General features: G+C 40.7%; 1 protein-coding gene and 1 pseudogene across 2 annotated transcripts; both read right to left on the reverse strand.

Moving 5' to 3' along the window:
* Positions 1 to 2,392: 2,392 nt before the first annotated feature.
* Positions 2,393 to 8,503, reverse strand: LOC307055288 (lysine-specific demethylase 4D-like; annotated as a pseudogene). The gene is made up of 2 exons: positions 7,272 to 8,503; positions 2,393 to 2,701 (listed from the first exon to the last, which is right to left on the reverse strand). The product of its transcript is annotated as a lysine-specific demethylase 4D-like (transcript).
* Positions 8,504 to 24,296: 15,793 nt separating this feature from the next.
* On the reverse strand, positions 24,297 to 24,761 carry LOC307055555 (lysine-specific demethylase 4D-like; the record flags this gene model as incomplete). Its single annotated transcript, XM_079707780.1, has 1 exon — positions 24,297 to 24,761. A coding segment is annotated over one exon (465 nt), but the record flags the coding sequence as incomplete, so codon positions are not given.
* Positions 24,762 to 25,801: the final 1,040 nt, after the last annotated feature.

Here is a 25,801-nt window from a genome sequence, read left to right on the forward strand (position 1 = left end):
CGCCTAGGAATGGGATTGTTGGATCATATGGTAGCTCTATTTTTAGTTTTTTTAAGCAGCCTCCATACAGTTTTCCATGGTGGCTGAACCAATTTGCATTCCCACCTAAAGTGTAAGAGGGTTCCCCTTCATCCACACCCTCTCCAGCATTTATTATTTGTAGACATTTTGATGATGGCCATTCTGACAGGTGTGAGGTGATACCCCTGTGTGGTTTTCATTTGCATTTCTTTAATAATTAGCGATGTGGAGCATCTTTTCACGTGCCTGTTGGCCATTTGTATATCTTCTTTTGAGAAATGCCTACATAGGTCAAGGAGACTAATTTAGGAACCAGTGTACTGGTAAAACTAAACTGTATTTTTAACATTGCTTCTCTATATTGGGCAAAGGAAATTTTGTTTCAAGTGTAAAAGTGAAGTGAAAACATAAGGAGTGTAGTGGAAGAAATATTTTCTGAAATTTATTTTTGTTTCTTTTTCTTCAAAACCCCCAATTTTGTTATCCTAGGCTATTTGGAGCGTGTGTCTGCCAGGAAGAGATTGTGATATCCCTGAAATGTAATAAGGAAAATTTCAGTTTCTAAAATTTAAAATAGCAATCTGAGCCAGGCTACTGTCTTCATAGAGACTTTTCAGAGTTCCCTTATTTGTCTGCACTGCCATGTCCACAACTGACCTAAATTAAAGGACCAAAAGCCCTCAAGGTCTCAGTCACTTATCACATGAAAGTTTACTCCTTGCTCATATGAGATCTCCTATGGTCCAGTTGCTCTCCAGGGCTGCTGCCTTCCCAGTAATTCCAGTCTGCTTCCTTCATGTGGTTCCACCATCTCAATACAGGGCTTAATCATCTTTTCAGCCAAGCATCTCACTACCATCCTCCACCGAGGATTCTGAGTTCAGTCTCTCAGCTTCAGTTTTCCACAGAATATACTACCACAGAGTTGCCTAGCTGCATGTTGATAGGGAGGACACATGGGCTTTTGCTACTCCTCAATCAGAACTTCAAAGAAGCCTTACTTTTTCATTGCTCCTGCCTGTAGTTTTACATGGTGCTTCAAATTCCAGAATCTTATTGAAATTCTGGAGGGGAGAGCTGGAGGGAAGAGAGATGTGGTTTGATTCTCTGAAATGTTTCCTTCTGCATCCAAACTGTCATTTTCAATTTCTAAAATTTATTCTGAGTTTGGCCACTTCTGTGTATTCTCAACACTATGGCCTAAGTCAGTAACCATGGATTCTCACCTGTATTACTTCGATGTTCTAACTACTTCTCCTGCCCCCAAGGGGTCCACAGAACAATTAAGGTGATCAGTTAAATATGCAAATTATATCATGTCAAGTGCTGTTTTAAACTTCCAATGCCTTCTTATTTCAAGTTGAAAAAAACTCAGATATTTCACATGAGCTACAAGATCCTGCCTCTCCCTTCTTTAGCTCCAGGTACAAATGAGCTTCCTCTCTATCCACACAAAAACACCAAGCTCTATGTTAGGGCTGTTACACTTGTTGTTTCATCCAAGTGGAAATCAGCTCTGGACCTTCCTTCTTGTCATTTGGGACTCAGAAAGGTCTCCTGCTCTATGAAGTATTCCCTGACCACCGGAAGCACACTGCCCATTCTGCACTCTCACCCCATCCCCTTTAATCTCTTCACAGAACATATGCCCACTTGAAATTGTCTTGTTCATTTATTTGTGGATTTGTTTATTGGGATGTATCAATGACTTAACCATGTGAAATATACATACAACATTGAGAAGGCAATGGAGACTTGGAGAGGAGATTTTCACATGCTGGCACTTCTTGCCCTATGTTTGCTCATCACTCCTAGCCACTTGGAGCTGCCAAGTGCCAGGTGATTTCCACCAAGTCATCCTTCAGATAGGGCTGCAAACCAAATCCCCCAACCCAGCCAGCCAGCTGGAACCCAACAATCAACCACAAACTCACTCACCAACGTCACACAAGGCAACAAGCTCAGAAAAATAAGTTTTGCTTGAAATGTGTTGATATAATTATTAAGAAAAGTGCAGGAAAAACGACCACCTCTCAGTTGACTGAATGAACAACACAAAAAATAAAGTCAGATTTTAACATTCTGGTTACCTTTAATATATTTAATAAAGTCAGATTTTAACATTCTTTTTACCTTACTGGCAGGGAACACATTTTAAATACATCAAAGACTCAGAAAGATTACCAATTATTATCTGAGTCTCTACTGACCTAATTGGTCAAAAGGGCCTAGTTTGGCAAGGAAAGTGGGAAGGGAAGAGGGAAGAGGAAAAGGAGAGAGACTGGAGGCTAATCAAAGCCCAGGATGCTTTAGAAGTTCAGGAGCATCCAGAGCTGGCCCACAGGATGGGGTAGAAAGGCATCCCCTGGGCTTAGGGGACAGGGCCACAACCACAGCCAGAAGCCTTGGCGGGATGCTGGAGCCCAGGGCTGAGCGGGTCCGCATTGTCTGGCGAGGGTGCATCCAGAGGAAGGGGCTGAGCCTCTGGGTCCTGAGCTATGTCTAAGGAAAGCCTCCTCTTCGCCCTGGGGGGAGCAGTTGGCTCCTGAGTCCCCTGTTCCCAAGGACGACGACGAGGGCCACATCTTCCAGCTGGGTGGCGATCCGGGGCAGATGGACCTGGGGTCGGCGGCTGGGTCGGGCCGGGCTCCCCAGAGGTGCTGGTGGCCACAGCCTCGAACTGGGAACGAAACTGGGTCATTTGTAGAGAAGTGGATGAATCTAAACACTGTCATACAGAGTGAAACAACTAGAAGTCTGCAAGCATGCACCAATGAAATGACAGAATTGAGGACTACTGTGGTAACTGTGCACATGGAGCATAATGGAAGGAAATATTACAAGAAAAGAAAATATTTCAGTAGGGTTGGCAGCAACAAAGATCTGGTTGCTTCAGGCTACTTCCTAAAATGAGAGGTAACAGGAAGTACAAACCCAAGGCTAAAGCAAATAGATGAAAACAGCATAGAGCATTACATGTTCTTAGCATAGATTCTACATTGTAGAAGACTCGTAGAAAATACACAGAAGAATATTTTACAATGTGGGTATAAACACACTATATCATGCAGAAGATTTCTTTTTGTAACATGGCATTTTTCTTCCTCAACAAATATCTACCAGCTGTCTCACGTGACTTTCATAATTAGACATGTCCCTCCCCCTTCTATCTTACTCCAAGGTACCATGGTATATTTACACATTATAAATATCTTAAATATTTACAGATCTACTAATATGTCACAAGATAGCAGGATGAGAGGTGTTAATGGACTATTAAGGGAAATTGCCAACAGAAGTTTCTGGTTTGCCTCTCTCTGTTGATTTTCCATAAGCAAAGGAATAAACTACTCTTTAGGAAAAAAACAAAAAACAAAAAAACTGCATAGATGTTCATAAATAACTTTTGTCTATTACTCTCACTATGCAATTTGTCAGGTTTTTCTATCAATGTTGTGCTTACTTTAAAACTTTGAATTTTTTCTTGTTTTTGAATGCCTAAATAGGTTTGAAAAGACCTGCAGGTTAAAGGTTTCACACACTTCCCCCATGAAACTACCTGGTACTAGTGATTTTTGAAGAGGCATATCTTTTGACATCTTTCTGTATTTCTTACATAGAAATTTATGTCTTAGATTTTATTTTTTTAATAATTACTTTTTAAATTTTTATTTATTTATTTATTTATTTATTTTTGGCTGATTTGGGTCTTCGTTGCTGTGAGCAGGCTTTGTTCACTTGCAGTGAGCGGGGGCTACTCTTCGTTACGGTGTGCGGCCTTCTCATTGCTGTGGCTTCTCTTGTTGCAGAGCACAGGCTCTAGGCGTGTTGGCTTTAGTAGTTGTGGCACTCAGGCTCAGTAGTTGTGGCTCACGAGCTCTAGAGTGAAGGCTAAGTAATTGTGGCACACGGGCTTAGTTGCTCCATGGCATGTGGGATCTTCCCAGACCAGGGCCTGAACTCATGTCGCCTGTGTTGGCAGGCGGATCCTTAACCATTGTGCCACCAGGAAAGTCCCTGTTTTAGATTTTCTATCTCTTCTGAAATCTGTTTTAGCTAATTAATTTTTCCAGAAAAGTATCCAGTTGAGCTTTTTGTTGACTTCTTAGTTATATTATTTTACAGTTTTTCTAACTCATTTATTTCTGCATATGTCCTTATTAATTCCTTCCTGCTACTCTCTTTGTTTCTTTTTCCCTAACTTTATGAGACAGAAGCTTAATCCATGTAACTGCATACTTTTAATTTTATGGATAAAAATACTTAAGGCTGTAAATTTTCCTCAGTAATATTTAACTGAATCTCATATATTCCTAGGTATTTCATTCATTTTTAAATCTAAAAACACTCCAATAATGCTTATTGTGTTCCAGGCATCAGTCTTAGCACTTTGCAAATATTAACTCATAGAATCAACCTACCCATCATATGAGGTAGCTACTATTACTATCCCACTTTACAGTTGAGGAAACTGAGTTATCATGAAGTTAAATAATTGAAGTTAAATAATTTGCCAAAGTCATACAAACTGGTAAGAATAAAGCTGGGATTCAAAATCAGGCAGTCTGGCTCTAGAGTTTATACAGTTATCAAATATTTTTTCTATGTCCTTGTCTCCAGGGTATTTAGCTATTGTGGTTTATATCCCTCTAACTTACAGGTCTTTTAATAGAGAATTTTTAACTTTCCAGGAAGGACCTATGTATTTCCCGATTTTTAAAGTTAATTTCTAGTTTTATTGCATGATAATTAATGAGTTTGATTTTTTTCCCTTACTTTGGAATTTATTGGTATTTTCTATTCATCCAAATGTATTGTCAGTTTCTGTGATTGATCCTTTGGTAATGACAAAACTGAGTACTCTATTACCAGGTATGTAAATTCTACCTAACTGTTAATGCTGTTGACGTTTTCTACATCCTTAAGTTTGTCCACTTTTTCTCTCTTGCACGAAGTAAGGTAAAAGGGGGTTCCATGCCCTCTCTAGGTGCAATACTGTCCCCAAATGTCTACATGTTCACCGACCTAGAAGCTCCCCAAACTTCATCCTTCTGGGGTTTTATGGAGACTTCATTATATATGCACAATTGGTTAAATGAGTGGCCACTCGTGATTGGTTCAACTTCCAGCCCCTTCCCCCGCCAGCCCCTTGGAAGTCTAGGGTGGGACTGAAAATCCCAACACTGTAATCACGGGGTTGGTTCCCCTGGCAAACAGCCCCCACCCTTAAGTGACCTAGGGGCATTCCAACAGCCACCTCATTAACATAACAAAATCATAAAACATAACTCTCTTAGGAAATTCCAAGGATTTTAGGAGCTATTGACCAGAAACAGAGATGAGGACCAAATATATATTTTATATTATAAATCACAATATCACATAAGGTGACTTAAACTCTCCTATTTTTAATGCATTTCTTTCAACTTGTTTGATTTTCTGTAATTTATACTTTATCAAAGTTGCATGGGTATTCATGCAACTGCTACACCTTCATGGGGAAATTTAGCCTTTAGAGCCCTTTCATGCACCTTTGACTTTGTCTGATACAAGATCCATGACTTCTGCTTTCTGTTTGCATTTTGCTTGGTATAGTTTTGCCTGTTCTTTTAATTTTAACTTTTCTGGATCACTCTGTTTTAGACAGTTAAAAGATAAACTGAGGCATATTAAACATGTTAAAAGTTTATTTATGCAAAATTCAATTCAAATTTGGCAGCATCCCGTCTAGCAGAAAGGAGCACCGAGGAGCTGTACAAAATAAAAGATGTAGGCAGAAGGGAGTGGGAACAGGAAGTGATACTAAGCAAAAGAGCGGGTTGGTTATTGCAAGGTTACTTTCCTTTAGGGGATAATTCTGATTTTAAAAATATATTTTAAGGATGTTACCTTTCTTTGCTTTGCAGATACACATTGGGATAACAACTTTAATAAACATCAATAAAGTTAAAAAATCTATGAGACAAAACTAGCGAACAGACCCAAATGGGCAAAGGTCTAGTTTAGGCCATGAGCAGTGGCCTGGGAAGAAGAGGGTGTCAGATTCACAGGCGTGTGGTATGAGAAGCTCCTGAGGCTTGCTTGTGGTTGCAGCACTATCCACTGGAAACCACGGTCAGTGACTCAGAGGCCCAGATGAAGCTTGGGGATGGAAGGGGCTCAGCCAGATCCTCAGCATCATCCAGTGTTGCCCCAAATTATTATGGGGACTAGAGGCACACCACTGCAAGGAGGTCCCCTGAGGGTGCCATCAGAAGCGAGCAGTGTCCATACCATCTAAGCCAAGGCAGAAGCCAAAGGCCCATCAATGTTCAGTTGCGAGATGAGAATACCTGAGAGGTACAACATTCTATGGCAGCTGTCCTCGTGGGAAGGTCCACTTCAGAGGCTGCTGGGAGCCCTGGTTGTCATGGTAGGAGAAAGCATCTGACAGCTTGGGAAATGGGTCATTTCTAGGAGATAAAGCATCTGAACTGAGGACAGGCCCAGCCCAGCTTGTTGCTTGGCTGGGAGCTTCTGTGATTTCTGAGGTGGAGGGTCAGATAAAGTCACATTTAGCAAATTCTTCAGTAGTCATGGCCTCACAGATTGAAGACCATCCATTGGTGAGGAATTCCTCCCAGGACTCGAGAGATGCAGGTACCTCTAGCTTTAGCCCCAGGGGATCACAGTCAAGGGTGCGGGAGACTGGTCTCTGCAGCTGGGACAAGACTCTTAGAGGCATAAGAGTGGTCCAACCTTACAACCTCACAGAAGTTCACGGGGGCCCTGCAGTTCCCAGCATCGTCCCTGGGGAACACTCTCAGACTCCCAATGACGTTGGGAGGTATCAAAGGGAGGCTGTCAAGGTAACTGGATGTAATACCCTCCAGAGATGGCAGGCATGGGCCAGGGTGCATCGGATTTTCGGGATCCAATGGAGGACCCAAGAGTTGAAGATCAGGGGCACAACAGCACCCGGAAGCCTTAGAAGGATGCTGGAGCCATGGGCTCAGCAACGCAGGGTTGTCCATCAAGGGATCGCCAGCAAACGGGAGCTGAGCTTCGAAGTCCAGAGATGTGTGCGTTGTGTCTAAGGAGAGACGCCTCTTAGCCCGGACCCGGACAGTCTGGTACCGAGTCCCCTCTTCCCTAGCACGATGACGAGGACCGTATCGGCCAGTTAGGTGGAGATCCGCAGCAGATGGACCTGCGGTCAGCAGCGGAGTCAGGCCGGGTTCCGCAGAGCTGTAGGCAGCCGCAGCCCCGAACTGGGCGGCAGAGCAAGAACCCCGGGCATGCGAGGGGCGAGGGGACACAGCACGCACAGGGACTTGGTGGCGAGTCCCACCGTACGTGGCTAGAGGCCCACGGGGGCGCAGAGCGCGTCAGGGCTGGTGATGCCTCGAGCCCAGAGTGGCTCTGCAGGCCACGCAGACGTCCCTCCAGGCGTTCATGCCCTGGCTGCTGGGCTCCAGGAACTGCGTGTGCTTCACCATGGTCCGGTCCTGCCCACGTTTCCACAGCTCATAGTGCTCCGGCTGCAGGATGCGCACGAAGGGGTCCATGGAGAAGGCGACCCGGGCCTCCCCGCAGCTGCACTGCGAGGCCACTTTGCCATAATCGATCCAGCGTGGGGTGGCGAAATTGATGGCTTCTGCACAGTTGAAGCCATGGTTGAAGCCAGAGTGGTAGCCATAGGGAAAGGTCACCATGAACTCTCCAGCCTCCTGAGTGACCCGACCGAAGGGGATGCCGTTGTCCTTGAGGACCGTGGGCGAGATGAGCGCCACTTTGTGCCGCAGGAAGGCCTCACAGCCCCACGAGCTGCCCGGGAAAAGCTCCCTGGCCAGGGGTTCCAGGCACTGGCCGTGCTCCGGGGGCACTGCATACCAAGTCTTGGGCTCCCCGAAGTGCAGGTAGTTGATGCTGTAAAGGTCCATGTCCTTTGTGTGCCAGGCGAAGGCGGTCTTCCACATGCTGAAGTACAGGTAGGGGGTGTTGATGCCTTCGATGACCACTCTGCACTCCTGTTCCCAGGTGTCCAAGGTTCCACTGCTTCGTGTTTTTATCGAATAAGGAGCCACTGACGTCCACACCATATAGTGGTGAATCATAGGGGCGTGTTTTCCAATATTTTCGCTCCAGATCCTCAAAATCAGAGTAAAATGGAGTCCGGTGTCTTTCTCCGTTTGTTAAGCGGCAATACTCGCTCACGGTCATGGCTTTCTTCTGTTTGTGGTGCTGAGTAAACACACCTGCCTTCCCAGAAGCCACCTGCTGGAGGGGAGAGGCTATTAAGATGTCATCGATATCAGGTCTCTCTGGCTTTCCAGTCCTTGGGTGGAATTATCTTAGCCAGGCCTGCTCGGTGTGCACCTTGGGATTCCATATAAGCAATGTATTTCTCGAAATCATTAAACTCTTCTTTGGTTGGATGAAATACCATTATGCTACAACTTGGGTTCTGGTCCCAGTTGGACTTAGACTTCATAGCTTTCATTAATAAGCAAGAAACTCCCAAGTTTTTATTTATGTTCTGGATAGGTGAGGATGCTGGAAAACACTACTTTTTCAAAAATGGGTTGGAGTATATCAGCAGGAACCCCCAGTAGACTTTAATGCAATGAGTTGATAATATTTCTTAGGCTTGCTGATTCTGCAGGGGACTCCACGCTGGGCAGAAGCCTTGCTCAGGACTGATGCTGGCTGAGCCTGCAAGTCTGGGGTGTCCTTGGTTGACACTTGGCTCTGGCCTCTTTAGGTCTAGTGAATCACCCAGCCCTGGGTGGGTATCCCAAATGTAGTGTCTTCAGGGCAGTATTGAAAACAAAACCTAAAAAAAAAAATACAATAGAGACAGGTTGAAAACTAATGTTTGCAAATAGTTACTAGGGAACTACAAATAAAACACCACCATGGAATATAATTGCATATTCAAATAAAGGCTAAAATTTCATAAGATTGACAATACAAGAAATGGTGTTGTGAACAGTGGAAATTCCTGTACTCTAGTAAGGAGCATGGAAATCATTACATTCACTTTGAAAAGCTATTTGGACAGTATCCACTAAAATTGAACTTACCCATGAGCTATGATTCATGCCTAGGATATGTGTATGTCTGTGCAATGAAAGTCAAGTCCAAGAATGTTCAGAACAACATTATTTCAGTAGCCAAACACTGGAAACAACTCAAATCCCAGTCAACATTAGAATGGCTAAGTACGTTTTAGTATATTCATACAATGAAATACAATACAGGAATGAAGATGAACAAGAACTACATGAAAATATAAGAATACTTCTATAAACAGAATACTTAGCAAAATTATCCAGACTCAAAAGAATGCCTATTCTATGCTTCCATTTTTATAAAGAGAAAATGGAGGCAACATAATCTATGTTAGAAGTCAGAGTAGTGGTTACCGTTGTGAGAGAGGTTGTGAGTGGGGGTGTGAGGAAGTCTCTAGAATAATGTGAATATTCTATCCTGAAGGCAGGTGCTGGTTACACAGCCATCAGAATGGCTCATTGTCATAAAACATCAAGTTATGATTTTTACAAATTTCGGTGAAATTTTTTTAATTTATTTAAGTTATTTAAATACATTTTTTAAAGTATAGTTTAGGGTGAAACGAATTAAAGGAGACATATCTTTCATCGTACCAAAAGGAAAAGGAAGGGTGATTGAAAATACATGAACTAAACATTCAATTGAAGAAGCTACAAAAGAGAAGAAGAGAAAGAAGGGGTAGGAGTAAACAAATAACAAAGAATAAGGAGAAAGTTAATGAAAGAAAACACATACAAGACCAAACACTGATGACCAAAATTATTCTTGGAAGAAATTAATGATAGCAATAAAACATGGGCATAACTGAACCTAAGAAAAAAGGGGAAAATAAACCCCTAGGAATGAAATAGTGCACAAAAGAATTTTTAAAATCTCAAAATCTTAGGAGAAACTTGACAGCAAAATTTTCAAAAGATAAGAAAAAAGAATAATTTCCTGGAGAGGAAACATATCCAAAATAGACCCATGAAACACCAGAAAGCTTGAATAATACCCCAGGAAAAGACGCTGGTTCAAAGTATGACTCCTGAAAGTCCAGGAGACATATTTTATATGTTAATCTAGAAAAGTTTCAAGAAGCAGTTAACTCTTATTGTGCACATTGTTTCAGAATATAGAAAAAGTTGGAAAGCTACTCAGATGAGGCTATTCCGATCTCTGATAGCAAAACAAAAAAGGAACAATAAAAAATAAAGCTACAGGCCATCTCTGTTTATAAGCATAGATGAAAACATAAAATGGAATGTTATCCAATGAAATACAGCAATATAATTAAAGAATAATACTTCATGACCAAATAGGAAGGATGATTCAACATTGGAAAATTTAATGATATAATTCAAAATATTAACAAAGTAAATGAAAACTATCATCATCTTATAGTTACCAAAAAAGCATTTAATGAAATGCAAAATCCATTCATGATTTTACAATTCTTACTTGCAAAGCATCAAGAGAAACTTGTTTTGTAAGATAAAGAATTTCAAGGTAAAAAATAGCAAGGATCATTCTTCACAGTGAAACAAAAGTAACATTCTCATTAAAGTTAGGAAAAAGAGATGCATCAACATGAAAAGCTTCTCAACACCACTAATTATTAGACAAATGCAAATCAAAACTAAAATGAGGTATCACCTCACACCACTTAGAATGGGCATCATCAGAAAAACTACAAACAACAGAAGCTAGAGAGGGTGTGTTGAAAAGGGAACCCTCTTGCACTGTTGGTGGGAATGTTAGTTGATAGAGCCACTATGGAGAAGAGTTTGGAGGTTCCTTAAAAAAGTAAAACTAGAAATACTATATGATCCAGCAATCCCGTGACTGAGCTTACACCCAGAAAAAAACCATAATTCTAAAACACCCAAGCACCCCAATGTGCATTGCAACACTATTTATAATAACCAGGTCATGGAAGCAACCTAAATGCCCATTGACAGACGAATGGATAAAGAAGTTGTACATATAAACAATGGAATATTACTCAGCCACAAAAAAGAACGAAATTGAGTCATTTGTTGAGACATGGGTGGATCTGGAGACTGTCATACAGAGTGAAGTTAGTTGAAAGAGAAAAGCAAATATCGTATATTAACGCATGTATGTGGAACTAGAAAAATGGTACCGATGAACCGGTTTGCAGGGCAGAAGTTCAGACACAGATGTAGAGAACAAACGTATGGACACCAAGTGGGGAAAACTGCGGTGAGGCGGGGATGGTGGTGTGCTGAATTGGGCGATTGGGATTGACATGTATACACTGATGTGTATAAAATTGATGACTAATAAGAACCTGCTCTGTAAACAAACAGCTAATACTAAACTTTCTTTAGGTTATTTGTATGGAAATACGTTAAAATAAATGTTTCAGACATTACACGAAATTTCTAAAAATCTTATATGTTCTGGTATAATGTTATAACTCATAATTTTAGTTATTACTTTAAAATGTATATCTCAGAAATAACTAAATTTCCTTGTCAATTGCATTATTATGAACTTTCATCAAATCTTTAACAGTGGTCATTTTTAAGTCTTTTGTCATTTACAGAGAGTACTGCGTGTACTCTGATGCTTTTGCAAAAATGTTCCTATAAAAGTGTTTCATCTTGAAGAAATTCATGGACAACACTCTGACAATTACAGGTTTCTGGTAACTGACTATACTGTGGAACTGAAGGAATAAGCATTTTCAGAACTCTAATGGCAAACTGATGAATTCATAAAAGTGCCTTACAAAACATCAAGAAGAAAAAAAATTTACATGGGAATGAGTGAACTGAAGAGGATGATTATAATTTTTGTGACTTTGTGTTTGAATAAAAAAAAAATCCCACAAGAACTCAGAGGCAAAAAATATACAAGTTAATTTTCACTGCAAAGTAAAGGAGCTGTTACAGTGGAAGATTACTGGACTGAATGTAACTATTATGACATAATATGAGTGTGTTTCGTGTTTGGTAACTGCAATTATTTTTGCTTTTCTCATGGTCATCCATTTAAAATGCTTCGTGTCAGTTTATTTATCACTTGTAAAAATAAAGTGTGTGTGTGTGTGAAAAAAAATGTATTGAAAACAATTTCAAAAATAAATTTCACTATGTATACTCCATGTTCACCTTGAACTCTAAGGAGCATGTGTGATAGTTATAATTTTAGCACAGAAAATATATGTGTACAAATAAAAAACGAAAAAAAAAAAACTATCTCAGCCCAATTTCAAGTGCTCCCTTAATACTGTTTCCTAATCCTCTTAAGCTCCCCTCATTTCCACCATTCAAATATTCTCTTTCACTTTTCCTGTCCTCAAACTTCAGGCACACCTATTCCACCCCACTTGGAATCCTTCCAATGTCCTAAAAGTCCCTAAGTGATCTGGCCCACCATCACCTCTTGACCTCAACGCTTTCTACCCGGCTCCTTGCTCTCCTTCCAAACACATTCCTGGCTGTGTCTCAAAAAAGGCCGATATACTCTTGTCTGATGGTCTTTGCACCCAGGCAACTCTCAAGCCTCAGCCCAAGCATCACCTTTGCAGTGAAGTATCCTCTGATTTTCGTGCTTTGGATAAAAGTAGAGACAATTTTCCTTCCAGGAAAACAAGTACTCTCTCAAGAAAACATTTCCAAATGAAACTTGAACTGATGGCCAGTACCCATGTATCTCTCCCAGATTCTACTCAAATCAGCCCCACCCTAACTCCATCATTCCTGATTCCATCACAATTGAATGCAACCAGCTCTTGACACTGTCTAGTAAAAGGCCTCATTTTTAATGTTATCAGCCCCCAAAACAGAGGTATTTCGCCTGAAACTTTCCCTTTAAGACTTCTTACAAGAAAATATATGAGATCGATAGGTTATACAAATTTCAGGGTCCTTTTAAGTACAGAGGGTTTTCCCTGGGAAAGCTGCCAGAATGGGTGGAGCTAGCACAGTGCTCAGGGCATTAAACACCACTAGTATCGGGTCAGCACAAGAACCAGGGAGAGGAGAAGAAAACCATGTAAAGAAATTGGTAAGGAAGAGCTCAACTGCCTATAGAGAACAAAGGCATTTAAACTTCCTCACCCTGTAGTCTCCCCAATAAGACTACGAAAGATCAGCTGGCCTGCCATTGTTCCAAGTAATAGAAACTCCCCACATCTCCTATGGTCTGCAAGAGGTGCCAGAGGTCCCTATATCTTATCTGAGGTCCATTCAAGACAAGAAGCTGGGGCTAGGGCCCAATCCTCTACCACCCCTCTCCCCAAAGAGGTCACCACAATTTGGTTTAAACATTAACCCTTTATCCTTTGGGTCTGAGATCATGGTCAAAAAATATAACCAAGGAAAGCCTTGCTCTATATGACCCCTGCTGGTAGCTTTTGTAAGAGTGCATCAAAGGAATGTTTGCTGCAGACCAGAATACTGATGGCAGGGACCCTCTGAGTGAGCAGTAGTAGTTCTTTTTACCTCTGCCCTGGAGCCTCATGCACCATGGAATATGCTGAAGGTAGGTAATGGAGGATGAATGCACTCTTCTCCTTTTCCAACTTGAATGTCAAAGGACAAAAGAAACAATCTCGAGGTCTCTATACAATGAATTGGTAATAAATGGTGGGGAGGGTAAGTGGTTGACAATGTAGCTCATCGCTGAGGGAGTGTGACAAATGCAATTAGTGTAGCCCCTAACGATTAGGTGGAAGTCAAATAATATCTTTCTTCCTATTCCAGAAACACCTGATGAGCACTCAAGGGTCGTGGGGATAGATTGTTATGAATGAGAAGCATTGTGAAAAAATGATCTGAGATGTTCATGCTAAGATGCCTGAACAGTAGGCTAGCCTAGACTCCTTCCATGACTGGAGGGCTATAGCATCCAAAAGGGCCCAAGGTCCCCAGGTGCCTCCTAATATACAGGGCCGCTGGCTTTCCCAGACAGCTCCTGTAAATGGCTGGCATGATATCTAGGCAGCTTAATTCCCCAAGCATTCTGAAGGTCCCTTTCCTAATAAAGTTGCTGTCATCAAAGCCCTATATGAAGGAAGAGCAGTGGGGAAGGGGCCTCCTCTAGAACAAAACCCTCTTCAACATGGGATGCCTCTCCATGTAGATGCTGAAGAAATGCAGAGCCTATGTGTGCCTTGGTCTTGATGTGTTTCCTGAACTCATATTGTATGACTTTGTGGAATTTTCCTCCATGCAGAAGGGGACTCAAAAGATGGGAAGAAAGCAAATAGTAAGGTTTCAACAGGGTTAGGGTTTTCCAGCCATGTGTATTTCAAGAAGAGAGGAACAAAGGTCTTTATGGATTGGAGGGAGGGAAAAGATCGTGATTAAAGTGATGGGACAGTAAATTTATCCTGGGTAAAAAAGGAAATGAGAACATGAGGGCATTGATGGAGAATGAAACAGTGTTTGATTTATGGGCTGAATGTCTCCATTAGGTCAAATACTTGTATTAGAACACTAGGAAATGTAAGCTAGAAAGAGAATGGGATGCTTGAAACATAGCTGGTTCTATGATTATTCCCATTTTATGGAGGAAGAAACTGAGGTGTAGAAAAATGTATATTTAAGTTAATAGCTTGTGTTCTCAATTCCTAGAGTTATTTTTGTACTTGACTTATCTTCCATATAAAACTATTTTGAGAGCATTTTCTAGGACTTTTTAGTCACATTTTCCAAGGGATCTTGGTACTTCATATAGTGCACACTCCAAAAATGTTTATGAAAAAAATAAGTAACTAAAATCATTTGGCGTGCACTGCAGTCTCTCTCCTCTTGGTTACACCCCATCTTCCTTCCTACTCTCCTATCTCAGGGAAAGAGAAGATACTCCCCCTCTCCAGAGATAATCTTGACATTCAAACTTCTTAAATTGACACCTCCCATGCATTCCAAAACTATAGTCAACTAAATGATCACTATCACCTCTGTAAAGAATTAAATCATCAGTCATCAGTGTGTTTCCTGATTTAAGCTGCATCCATTGTCTTACCTTCATTTCAATAGCCACCATGTCAAAACATAAACAAAAATAATCTACGTTTACAAAAGCATTTCCTTATCTCTCTCTCTTCTGATTCTGACCCCACTTCTCCACTGAAATTCATCTCTGTAAATCATCACATTGTCTCCCAAGTGCTGCTCCATTGGTTACACTTTATGTCTCTACATCATTGATTCATGGAACACCTCCTTCCTCCTAAAATGTCTCTGACCTCCAGGGCACTGATAGTCTTCTCTGGTTCTTCTTTTGCTCCTTGGTTCCACTTCGTTTTCTACTATACAAATGCAGTCTTATTTCAAAGCTCAATTCTCATCTCTCCTTTAACTCTTTTTATTTCTCCCCCTAAATTCCCTTTTTATGTTCATGGCATTCTTTAGTATCACACTCTCTCTCTTTAAAGATATTATTTATTGCCATAGCTTTCTCTAATAGCACTGAACTACTCCTGCGCTTCTGATTTGCTTTTCCTTCTTGACTGGCCACTGAGCCCCTGAAAATCAACTTGTTTAGTACAAATTGATCATCTTTCTCCTGAAATTAACTTCCTCCTTTAGAAATCTTTTTTTTCTAACGATGGGAATACAGTATCCTAGTTACCATTGGCTATTACATCTCCCTCTCCCTAGGCATATATTCGGTGATGTCAGGGGATCCCAGGACAATCTACTGTGAGGCCCAGGGACATCTGTGTACCCCAGGGAGTCTTCCTGTGCTTTCCTTCTTTATATAAGGACCCAAGGATCCAGCTTACCTTCCTCTCCTACTTATAGCTGTCACCACTCAAGCTAGACCCTGAGGATCTACAAGTAGCAGTCACCTGTATCATGTGATAATCTGCCCATCTCACCCTAATTTTTCATTTTAAAAATTCTTCTACAATGATTTTATTTAAAACTATATAAATATATAATCAAATTTTTCATTCTCTAAGAAAAACTTCCTCAACAATATGAAAAGAGAAGAGTGAAATAATTTAGAAGGGAAATTAATGTCAAAAATTTAAATACCATGCTAAGGGTCTTTCCCCTAATAAACAATAAAATGCTGATTATGAATATCACACAGGCCCTCATTTCTTATTGAATTATGAATAGACAACTAAACAAGACTTGAGGTGAGTATTTGTTTTTGTTTTTGTTTTTCTTGGCTTTGCCACGTGGCATGTGGGATCTTAGTTCCCTGACCAGGGATCAAACCCATCCCCCTGCAGTGGAAGCACAGAATCCTAACCACTGGACTGCCAGGTAAGTCCCCTGTAGTTGTTTTATAAATTAATTATTTCCTTTTTACATTTCTAAGGATCCTAGGAGGAATGAGGCAGGGGTACCATCTATACAAAATAACTAATCTAGATACATATTAGTCTTCAGATACTGAGCATCCAAAGGAAACACTCTGCTTTCGTAAGTGTAAGTCTGTGCGCAAATCAAAACTTCTCAGAATTTGCCGATTATAATTACGGTGATCCTTCAGCTCCAGAGAAATGTCTTCTCTTCGGGTCTTGGATGGTTGCTTTTACTGTGAAACCGCCTCCATGTTTCTTTCAATTAGAGCCACAGGTACTAGTTGAGAATAAGTACCCTTTCATTTCAGTTACTCTTCCATTTTACCCGTATTCATAGTATCCCCAGTAACACAGAAATTCTTCATCTAAGGAAACCTGACAATCTTGACAATTGAAGAAAAGTATTTTTATCAGAATGATTAGACTTGATGGATTTCCAGAAATTAGGAGTCTTTCAAAAATAATTCCTCCAAGCTTTCCTGGTGTGTGTGTGTGTGTGTGTGTGTGTGTGTTTCAAACTGCAGAAGGTAAGAAGTGAAATAAGTTTAATAAATACTCTCACTGCGGCCATTGTCCAGTTTGCTTATTGTACACATTGCTCAACAATTTCAGGACAGCAGGAAAGCCTTCTTGTCTTTTATGTTCCATGCATATTTCAAAGCTATTATTTCAAGTAAGGAATGTTGACTGAATGACTCAGACGTTAGCCATTGTTTCTGCTGACAGCCAATATCTAAATGTTGTGTTAAATAAATTTCTTCTAAAGATAGAAAGTCTACTTACCGTTTATTGAAAATAATTATAACCATAATATTTGATGGCTAAATAAATTCTATTTGATGGAGATAAGTGACTCAACGTTACCCCTATTATTGGACAGTTATTTTGTTTTTCACTTTTCCACAAGTATTCCTAATCCCTTATAAATATCCTATACTTCAGTACCTAGATCAGTATATTTGGTAAAACATAAGTTAAATAATGAAATTCCTTGGATTAGATATCTAGAAATGGAATTACTGCATTGCAAGATTTAAACATTTAAAATACTTATAATGCATTGCCAAAACTTTCCAGAAACATATCACTGTACATCGTCACCATAACTTGCCTCTGAAAAACTATCTTTAATAATTTGGTAGGAAAATTATTGTGAAAAATTTTGGTGAAAAACTGTAGCTCAAGTTTTAATTTATACTTCTTAAATTACAACTAAGATTGACTTTTTCTTCTTCACTGAATGCTAGCCATTTGTATTGGTTCATATCCTTTGCCCTTTTTTCTCTAATATGGTTCTAGTGGTTTTTCTCATCTACTTACATGAAGCTTTTATATATTATGTGACTATTTCGCATATTTTACACAGTATATGAACATTTTACAAATTGCTCATGTGAATATTTTACATGTTAAACCCTTTGTTTAATCAGTTCATAGTTTTATCCAAGTTTGCCATTTCTTAGTTTATATTTAATTTTCATTTTAAATTGTTTTGGCATATATTTCATTTTAATATATTAAAATGTTGAGTGGGTCTTTTTCTTTGTAATGCCTTTCATGGCCTTTATGCTTAGAAAGTTATTTGCCCATCCACAGACAGATAAATATTATGTTATGGGGTTTTTCCTTTTTATATGTTAATTGTACTTTTAATTTGGATTTTAATTATACCTTTAATTCTAACTGGAGTTTTTGGGTTTATTAACTTTTTTTATAGTTTTGTGAGTATGATATGAGGAATAAGGGAGATGTAAGTATGGTTCTTAGTGCTAGTTTTTTATGTTCCTGTCTATTAGTTTATAGGAGGTTTTCTTTGTCTCAGTGCTCTAAAATTTCTTCCATCTCAAAATTCTTGTTGTTTAGTTTAATGAAAACTTTTTAGTTCCTTCTTTGACAACTTCCTCTAGTTTTTCCCTCTGTACATTATCTTTTGTATTTGGATATCAGACCTCATGGACACGACCTCCAATTTTGTGTCTTTTCTTCTTCCAAATTTCTATCCCTTTATCACTATGATTTATCTTCTGAAATTTTCTCTCATCCTTATCTTGTAAACCTACTTCTATTGTCTTTTTCATTTCTCCTATCAAACTTTTAAGATTTAACAGCTCATTTCTGTCCCCTTAGCTTTTTCAAGTGTATATAGCTTCCTTATCTGTCCCCCACCATGGTCCTATTTTTATTTCACAGGTGCACTTATTTCTTCTCTCAGAACATACTAAAACCTGGACCCATATTGAGAAAACAAGTTTCATGTAACAATTCTTATTCTTAAAATTGACATTGCAATCTAGTATTTCTGTTGTGTTCTATTTTGCTCCCCTTTAAAAAATATGTTTCTGGGAACCCACAAATTTGTTTCTATGATCCACTAATGGCTCATGTCCTGCAGTTTGGAAAGAAATATTATATAAACCATGGTGAAGCTTTTGATCTTTCAATGGCGGAGACACAAGCACATTTGTTTTCTGGGCAGAAATGGACAGACTGGAGTGGCCCAGAATGAATGAAGGAAAACATTTATAAAGATCCAGATGAGAGATGGTAGCTTGGACTGGGGTGGTGGTAGAGACAGAAGCCCAGTGCCTACTAGGGTGCCTTCACTCACATCTTATTATTTAATCTTACTTCCTCAGTGTGCCACATGGGGAACTGGACCAGAGTGTTCAGATGCTTGTCCAAGATGGCATAATCAGTGAGTCCTGAGCCAGATTTGAGCCAGGCCAGTCTGCTTCCTAAACCTGGCCTTTCCTCTAAGTCACAGCAAATCCATGAGGTCAGCCTGTAAAATAGAAGGGAAAATGTCAGAAGAGCACATTTGGGAGCTTAAGAACCAATTCCTTGGAGGCTTCAGTACCTGAAAACGTTGACTATGTTTGGCCCCCTGAAATGAAACCTAAATTTATTTCTTAATTAAAAAGACAAAAAAAGGTGTATACAGTGTGATGTCACAGTAACAACCTGGCTTGGAGTCCCCTTTGATCTGGAGTTGATGGCCCTGGTCATGTGGTACTTGTCCCTCAGCCAGGTCATCCTTACCCTTGTACACCTCTGTCATGTCCTCCATGCGAGGCTCTGAGGATTAGGGTTTTCGTGGGATTTTTTAATATTTATGTTACTATCTTGGATTATACATGGTCCCCAATGTCTATTCATGTTGTCAGCTCTAAAAGCAATTAAACAACGAGAAATCAATCCCTCTCTTTCTCATGTTCTTTATACATGCTCTATTATGCTACTTGTCATGTAAGGGTATTAATCGTTCCTCTGTCTTCTCTACTAGATCATGTACTTTGGGGGACAGGGTGGTTCCTTCTTAGTCTCTGGGTCCCATTGGCTACCACAGGGCCTGGTGTAATAGATGTCAAATTTGATAATTATGTTGTGTTTGAAAAAATGCTGAATATATAAAGAAATTCTCTGTTTTTATGACTAAAGCATTTATATGATTTTAATTCACTGATTTTCAAACTTTCTTGATCCCCGCCCCACCCCTTTGATAAGCATAACTATCTCTTCCACTACTCCCCCATCCCCTTTGGCAAATTCTAGTTTTTCCTCAGAACCCTGTCAGTGACCAACATGCACATAACACAGAACATTTGCACATCCCACAGCCAGGCTGATTTTGTCTACTTTAGTTCCTTTTAGCTTATAGTACAAACAAGAAAGCTTCTTTTTGTTTGCCTGCTTTCCAAAGAGAAGTTATATGATGATATTTAGTTTACTTTTGCAAATTACAAATATCCTCACCCCAAGATTCTAGAACACAGTATGTCATGGGAGTACCTTGATCTAATTAAACTTTTTACTGACAGCTCATTCTAGGGGAAGCCTGTCTTTCCCAGCATCTTTATGAACGATAATTCGCTGTCTCCATTTGATCACCTCTGTTCCATTTTCTTTGTCACTGACTCCTTTCTCCTGGGGACAAGGTTTCAAACCAGATCCTCTTAGGCCTCTGCACTCACACCCATGCCAATCCAACAACTGTCAATAGCTGTCAGCAAGGACCTGAAGGGGAAGAATAATGGCTGATGTGCAATAAAATGACATTCTACTTGGATTTCAGTGGTTTGGTTGATTCTTTTCCAAGCTCTTTGAAGACATGAGACAAACTAGGCCCTTCTCCAAATACTGCAGTCCTCACCACCTCATCTCTCATACCCAGTTTTGAATCCCTTCATGCCCGCCAATCCATTCGGCTGCTGGAGTGACTTCCTACAATAAATCTGATGACATCATCCTACTCTAACATCCCGTCAATCGCTCTCCATGTGCCCTAGTATGAAACCCTGCTCCCTACCTGACCCCCAACACCACTGAGATCTGATCCCTTCCTCTTGGGCCTAACCTCTGTCCTGTGCCACCGGGCCGTCTATGCTCTGAGCAGTGCTATTCAATTTCTCGCATTTTCTACCACAGACAGTGTTCTCTCTTGTCCCTGAGACTTTGCATCATAAAATATTTCCCTTGGCCTGGAATACTCAACTGGTATTCCCATCCCTTCATCTCTTTCATTTACTTTTTTTTTTTTAAACACAGTCCAGCTAAACATTAGGTCCTCAAGTCATCCATCTTCCTAACAAGCATGTCCTCACTCACCCCTTGCCCTCCTCCTGCCCTACGTGATGTTAAGGGCCCTTTCTGATTGTGCCTTTTTTCTTTTGCAGCCTGTGGGACCTTAGTTCGCTGACCAGGGATCGAACACATGGCCCTACAGTGGAAGCATGGAGTCCTAATCCTTGGACCACCAGGGAATTCCCTGATTGTGCCTATTAATCCCAGTATTTCCCCTGTGTCTAATTGCGACCTTCCCCCTCAGACATATACATAGTGCCTGCTATACAGTAAGTATTCAATACAGGGAGTAAATAAATGAATAAAAGAAAGGAAGAAAAACACTTCCATGAAATTTCATTTGGAGTATTTTGGCTCTAGTTCTTTCATTCATTTTCAAAATGATTTTAAAACATCTACCATGAGCATTGGCTAGATGCCGAGCATTCAGGGAGGAACGAGGTTAGACTTGGTCCCTGCTCTCATGCCAGCACCTCGCAGGGCTCCATGGGTAACCAGAAAAGAAAGCAGAGGTTAACTGATGCTCTGCCTTAGACAGGGAAGGGCAACGCTGGGGAATTTTCACGCCTCGTGTGAGTTCTGTAACATAGACTTCATGCTGTGTCACCTCTAGCCCAGGGCAAGACAGATACAGAACTTTGTACCACAGAACTTGAAGTAGGTAGAGAAGACAGACACACAGACAGACAAGGAGTTCCGATACAGTGTGAGAAGTGCTCTTTAAGAGAGCTTATGTGCTATGAGGACAGAGAAGGGTCGCTGAAGCTAATCTGGGGAGAAGTAGCTCTGGAAAGACAGTAACAATGGTGTAAAATCATGCTTAATGTTGAGATATGTTGAAACTGTGGCTTGTAAACTAGAATAATGGTTAAATTTCTAGGTCCCTGAAGATACTTCTTGGTCACTCCTCTCTGTTGATTGTCAAACACTTGTATGAAACTGACAGGCAGCGAGGAAATTAACCCCATTTGCATTATGAGGGGCATCCATAACTGATTTGCATCCATAACTGATGCTTTTTTAAATCTTAGAGGAGTCCCAAGACCCGAACTCCAACCTCTGCAAGTTACGTTTAAGTACAGGTTCTAATGTCCATCTTGCAACTTTGGGTCCTAAGTAATAATGATAATAGGTAATATTTATTTAGCACAAATTATGTTTGCCCTGATCTGAACTTGTTATGTGCAAACTCTAACAGAGGTGCAATGTGGCTAAGAGCTCATTTTTCCTAAACTGGCAAGTGGAGAGCCATTGAAACCTTATTTGTTGAAAGACTACTAAACAATTTGGTGTAGGAGTCTGAATAAACGCTGGGTCCTCTGGCTCCTGGCTGATTGTGAAATCTTTACCTTGCCTTTGTAACACTGTAACAAGGATGAATAGGACAAGGAGTGAAATTTGCAAATGGGTATGTGTGACCTTTTGTGCAAACATGCGGTAGATCATGAGCAAAAAAAAAAAAAAAAAAAAAAAAAAGATCAGTTTTCGACCGGTAAAAATAATTGGCAGTTTCTTACAAAACTAAATATGGTCTCACCATACAATCCAGCAGTCACACTCTTTGGTATTTACTCAGATGAGCTGAAAACTTACATCCACACCAAAACCTGCACACAAATGTTTATAGTAGTTGTATTCATAATTGCAGAAAAAATTGGAAGCAACCAAGATGTCCTTCAGCACGTGAGTGGATAAATAAAGGGTCATACATTATACAATGGAATATTATTCACGAATACAAGGAAATTAGCTATAAAACCACTAAATGTGGTGGAAACTTAAAGGCATATTACTACCTGAAAGAAGTCATCTGGAAGGGACAAAACTATGGAAGCAGTAAAATGATCAGTGGTTGTCGGGGGGGAGGGGGGATGATTAGGCAGAGCACAGAGGATTTTTAGGCAATGAAACTACTCTGTATGGTATTATATGTGTAGATACATGTCATTATACATTGGTCAAATCCATACACTGTACAACACCAGAGTGAACCATAAATTAAACTAAGGACTCTGGGTGACAATGAGGTGTCAGTTCATGTTCATCGATTGTAAAAAATGTTCCTTTCTGGTTTGGATGCTGGTGGAGGAGCCTGTGAAGGAGAATGTGGGGATCCTCTGTATTTTCCACTTAGTTTTGTTGTGAAGTACTCTGAAAAAATAAAGTCTATTATTATTATTATTATTTTTTTTTTTTTTGGCGTTACTTGGGCCTTCCACTGCTGTGGCCTCTTCCGTTGCGGAGCACAGGCTCCGGACGCACAGGCTCACCGGCCATGGCTCACGGGCCCAGCCGCTCTGCGGCATGTGGGATCTTCCCAGACTGGGGCACGAACCCACGTCCCCTGCATCGGCAGGCGGACTCCCAACCACTGAACCACCAGGGAAGCCCAAGTCTATTATTTAAAAGAAAAGTAACGTGTAAGACTGGGGGATGGTGAGGAAAACAACAGTAGAACTGACCATCAGAGAAAGAATACGAGCGGATATCCTAGGCATTGGGCTGGCCCTAGAGGCCACGAGGGTGTATGAATGCACATCAAATTAACTGAGCACCTCCTAAATGCCTGTCACATTTACATCCCCAGGATCTTCACAAAACTCTCGCACTGTAATTCTGGCTCAGAGAAAAATCAATGACTTTTGTGCTGACGGTCCCACGACTAGAAAGTAGCAAAGCGCAGGTTTGAATGCCATTTCTGCTGACTCTAAGTCCAGTTCTCACCTCTGAGTAACTGCTGGAAATGTCAAAGCGGTGACTACGGAAAAGTTTGCTTTACGAAAGACATCATGCTTCAGATTCAACTTTGCACTTACACATACAGAGTGGGTCCATGGATGGACTGAGTTTGTGGATGGAGGGAAAACACAAAACCACATCAACAGCTTCACATTTATTTACTTCACCATTAAAAGAAAAATAAGAGGCTACAGGGGAGGTGATAGGGAAGGAGAACTGAATAGAGAATCGTTATTACTCTCCAGAGTAATAGCCTTTCTGGAATTTCCCATACCAAGGACAAAACTTCATAATGGACAGAGTCAGCTTCCCCTGGGGGTCACCCTCTCTCTCATGATGAGGAAGGAAAGCTTCCTATTTCCTTGTTGCTCCAAGATAACAAAGTCTCCATTCCATATGGCTTCAGGAAAACAGAAGACACACACACACACACACACAGCTTCAGTTCCTTACAAAGCTCTGGTCTTAACATTACTACTCTAACCTCCAACTCCCTTCCCAGCTGGTAATTATAGGCCCCCTTTAGAGTCCCCACCCAACCACCCATTTTTAATCTCCTAAAGGTGCTCACCTGAAATATCCCTTATTCTGACCCAGATTTTTCCAAAGGTCATGCAGAGCCCTATTCCCAGGCCACTTTGCCATAATCTATCCAGCGCTGGTTGGCGAAATGGATGGCTTCCACGCAGTCGAAGCCATGGTTGAAGCCAGAGTGGTAGCCATAGGGAAACGTCACCATGAACTCTCCAGCCTCCTGAGTGACCCGACCAAAGGGGATGCCGTTGTCCTTGAGGACCGTGGGCGAGATGAGAGCCACCTTGTGCCGCAGGAAGGCCTCACAGCCCCGCGAGCTGCCCGGGAAAAGCTCCCTGGCCAGGCGTTCCAGGCGCCGGCCGTGCTCCAGGGGCACCGCGTACCACGTCTTGGGCTCCCCGAAGTGCAAGAAGTTGATGCTGTAAAGGTCCATGTCCTCCGTGTGCCAGGCGAAGGCGGTCTTCCACATGCCGAAGTACAGGTAGCGGGTGTTGACGCCTTCGATGACCACTCCGCACTCCTGTTCCAGCAGGTCCTGAATGGTTCCCAGGTTTCAGAGTTTTTATCATACAGGGAGCCACTGATTTTTTTTTTGAATTTTATTTTATTTATTTTTTTATACAGCAGGTTCTTATTAGTAATCTATTTTATACATATTAGTGTATACATGTCAATCCCAATCTCCCAATTCATCCCCCCCACTTCCCTACTTGGTGAAGGAGCCATTGATTTTTAACACCATAAGTTGGTAGTAAGTATAAGCGTTTCTTTGAATATTTTAGCTCCGAATTTTCGGAATCCACCTATGCCTCAATCTGATACTTTTAGCTTTTTCCTAAAACTGGAGATGCTTGCTCACCGCCAGGACTTTTCTTTTCCGGTATTTAGTAAACACACCTCCTTCCCCCTCGCCCCCTGTTGAACGGACTGGCTATTACAATGGTATCAGGCGTCCGATTTTCCATTTCTTAACGGGGCCTGTTCTGTGCGAGTCTTTGGATTCCATGTAAGCAATATATTTGTGAAATAATTTTTTTTTCACGACTGGACGAAATGTCATTATTGTAAAATTTAGATTCTAGATGGCATGTTCCTCAGATGCTATGGTTTTAAATTAATAAGCCTCAAACTCCCAAATCCCAAGGTCTGTTCTGGATATAGCTGAAGTTGCTGGAGATACACATGAATCATTATCATATAAAACATAAGTATTAACTACTACAACGGTATAACCTCTCATATATGTCACTCACCACCAACAATTGTCACCTGAACTCTAAGCAACTACAATTTTAAAAATATCTCCCAGCTTTCCAGTTCATTCAGGCACCGAATCTTAGATTCAGCAGTTTCTCGCAAAAGGAAATGCGATTTCAGTAGCTGAGACATGGAAGCAACCTATATTGTCCATCGACAGAAGAAAGGATAAAGAAGATGAGGTACATATATACAATGGAACATTACTCAGCCATTAAAAAGAATGAAATAATGCCATTTGCAGCAACATGGATGGACCTAGAGATTCATACCGAGTGAAGTAAATCAGACAAAGATAAATATTGTATGATACCTCTTTTAAAAAATGAACCCAAA

The sequence above is a fragment of the Hyperoodon ampullatus genome (assembly GCF_949752795.1).
Source record: "Hyperoodon ampullatus genome assembly, chromosome: 7".
In the NCBI taxonomy this organism is placed as follows: domain Eukaryota; kingdom Metazoa; phylum Chordata; class Mammalia; order Artiodactyla; family Ziphiidae; genus Hyperoodon; species Hyperoodon ampullatus.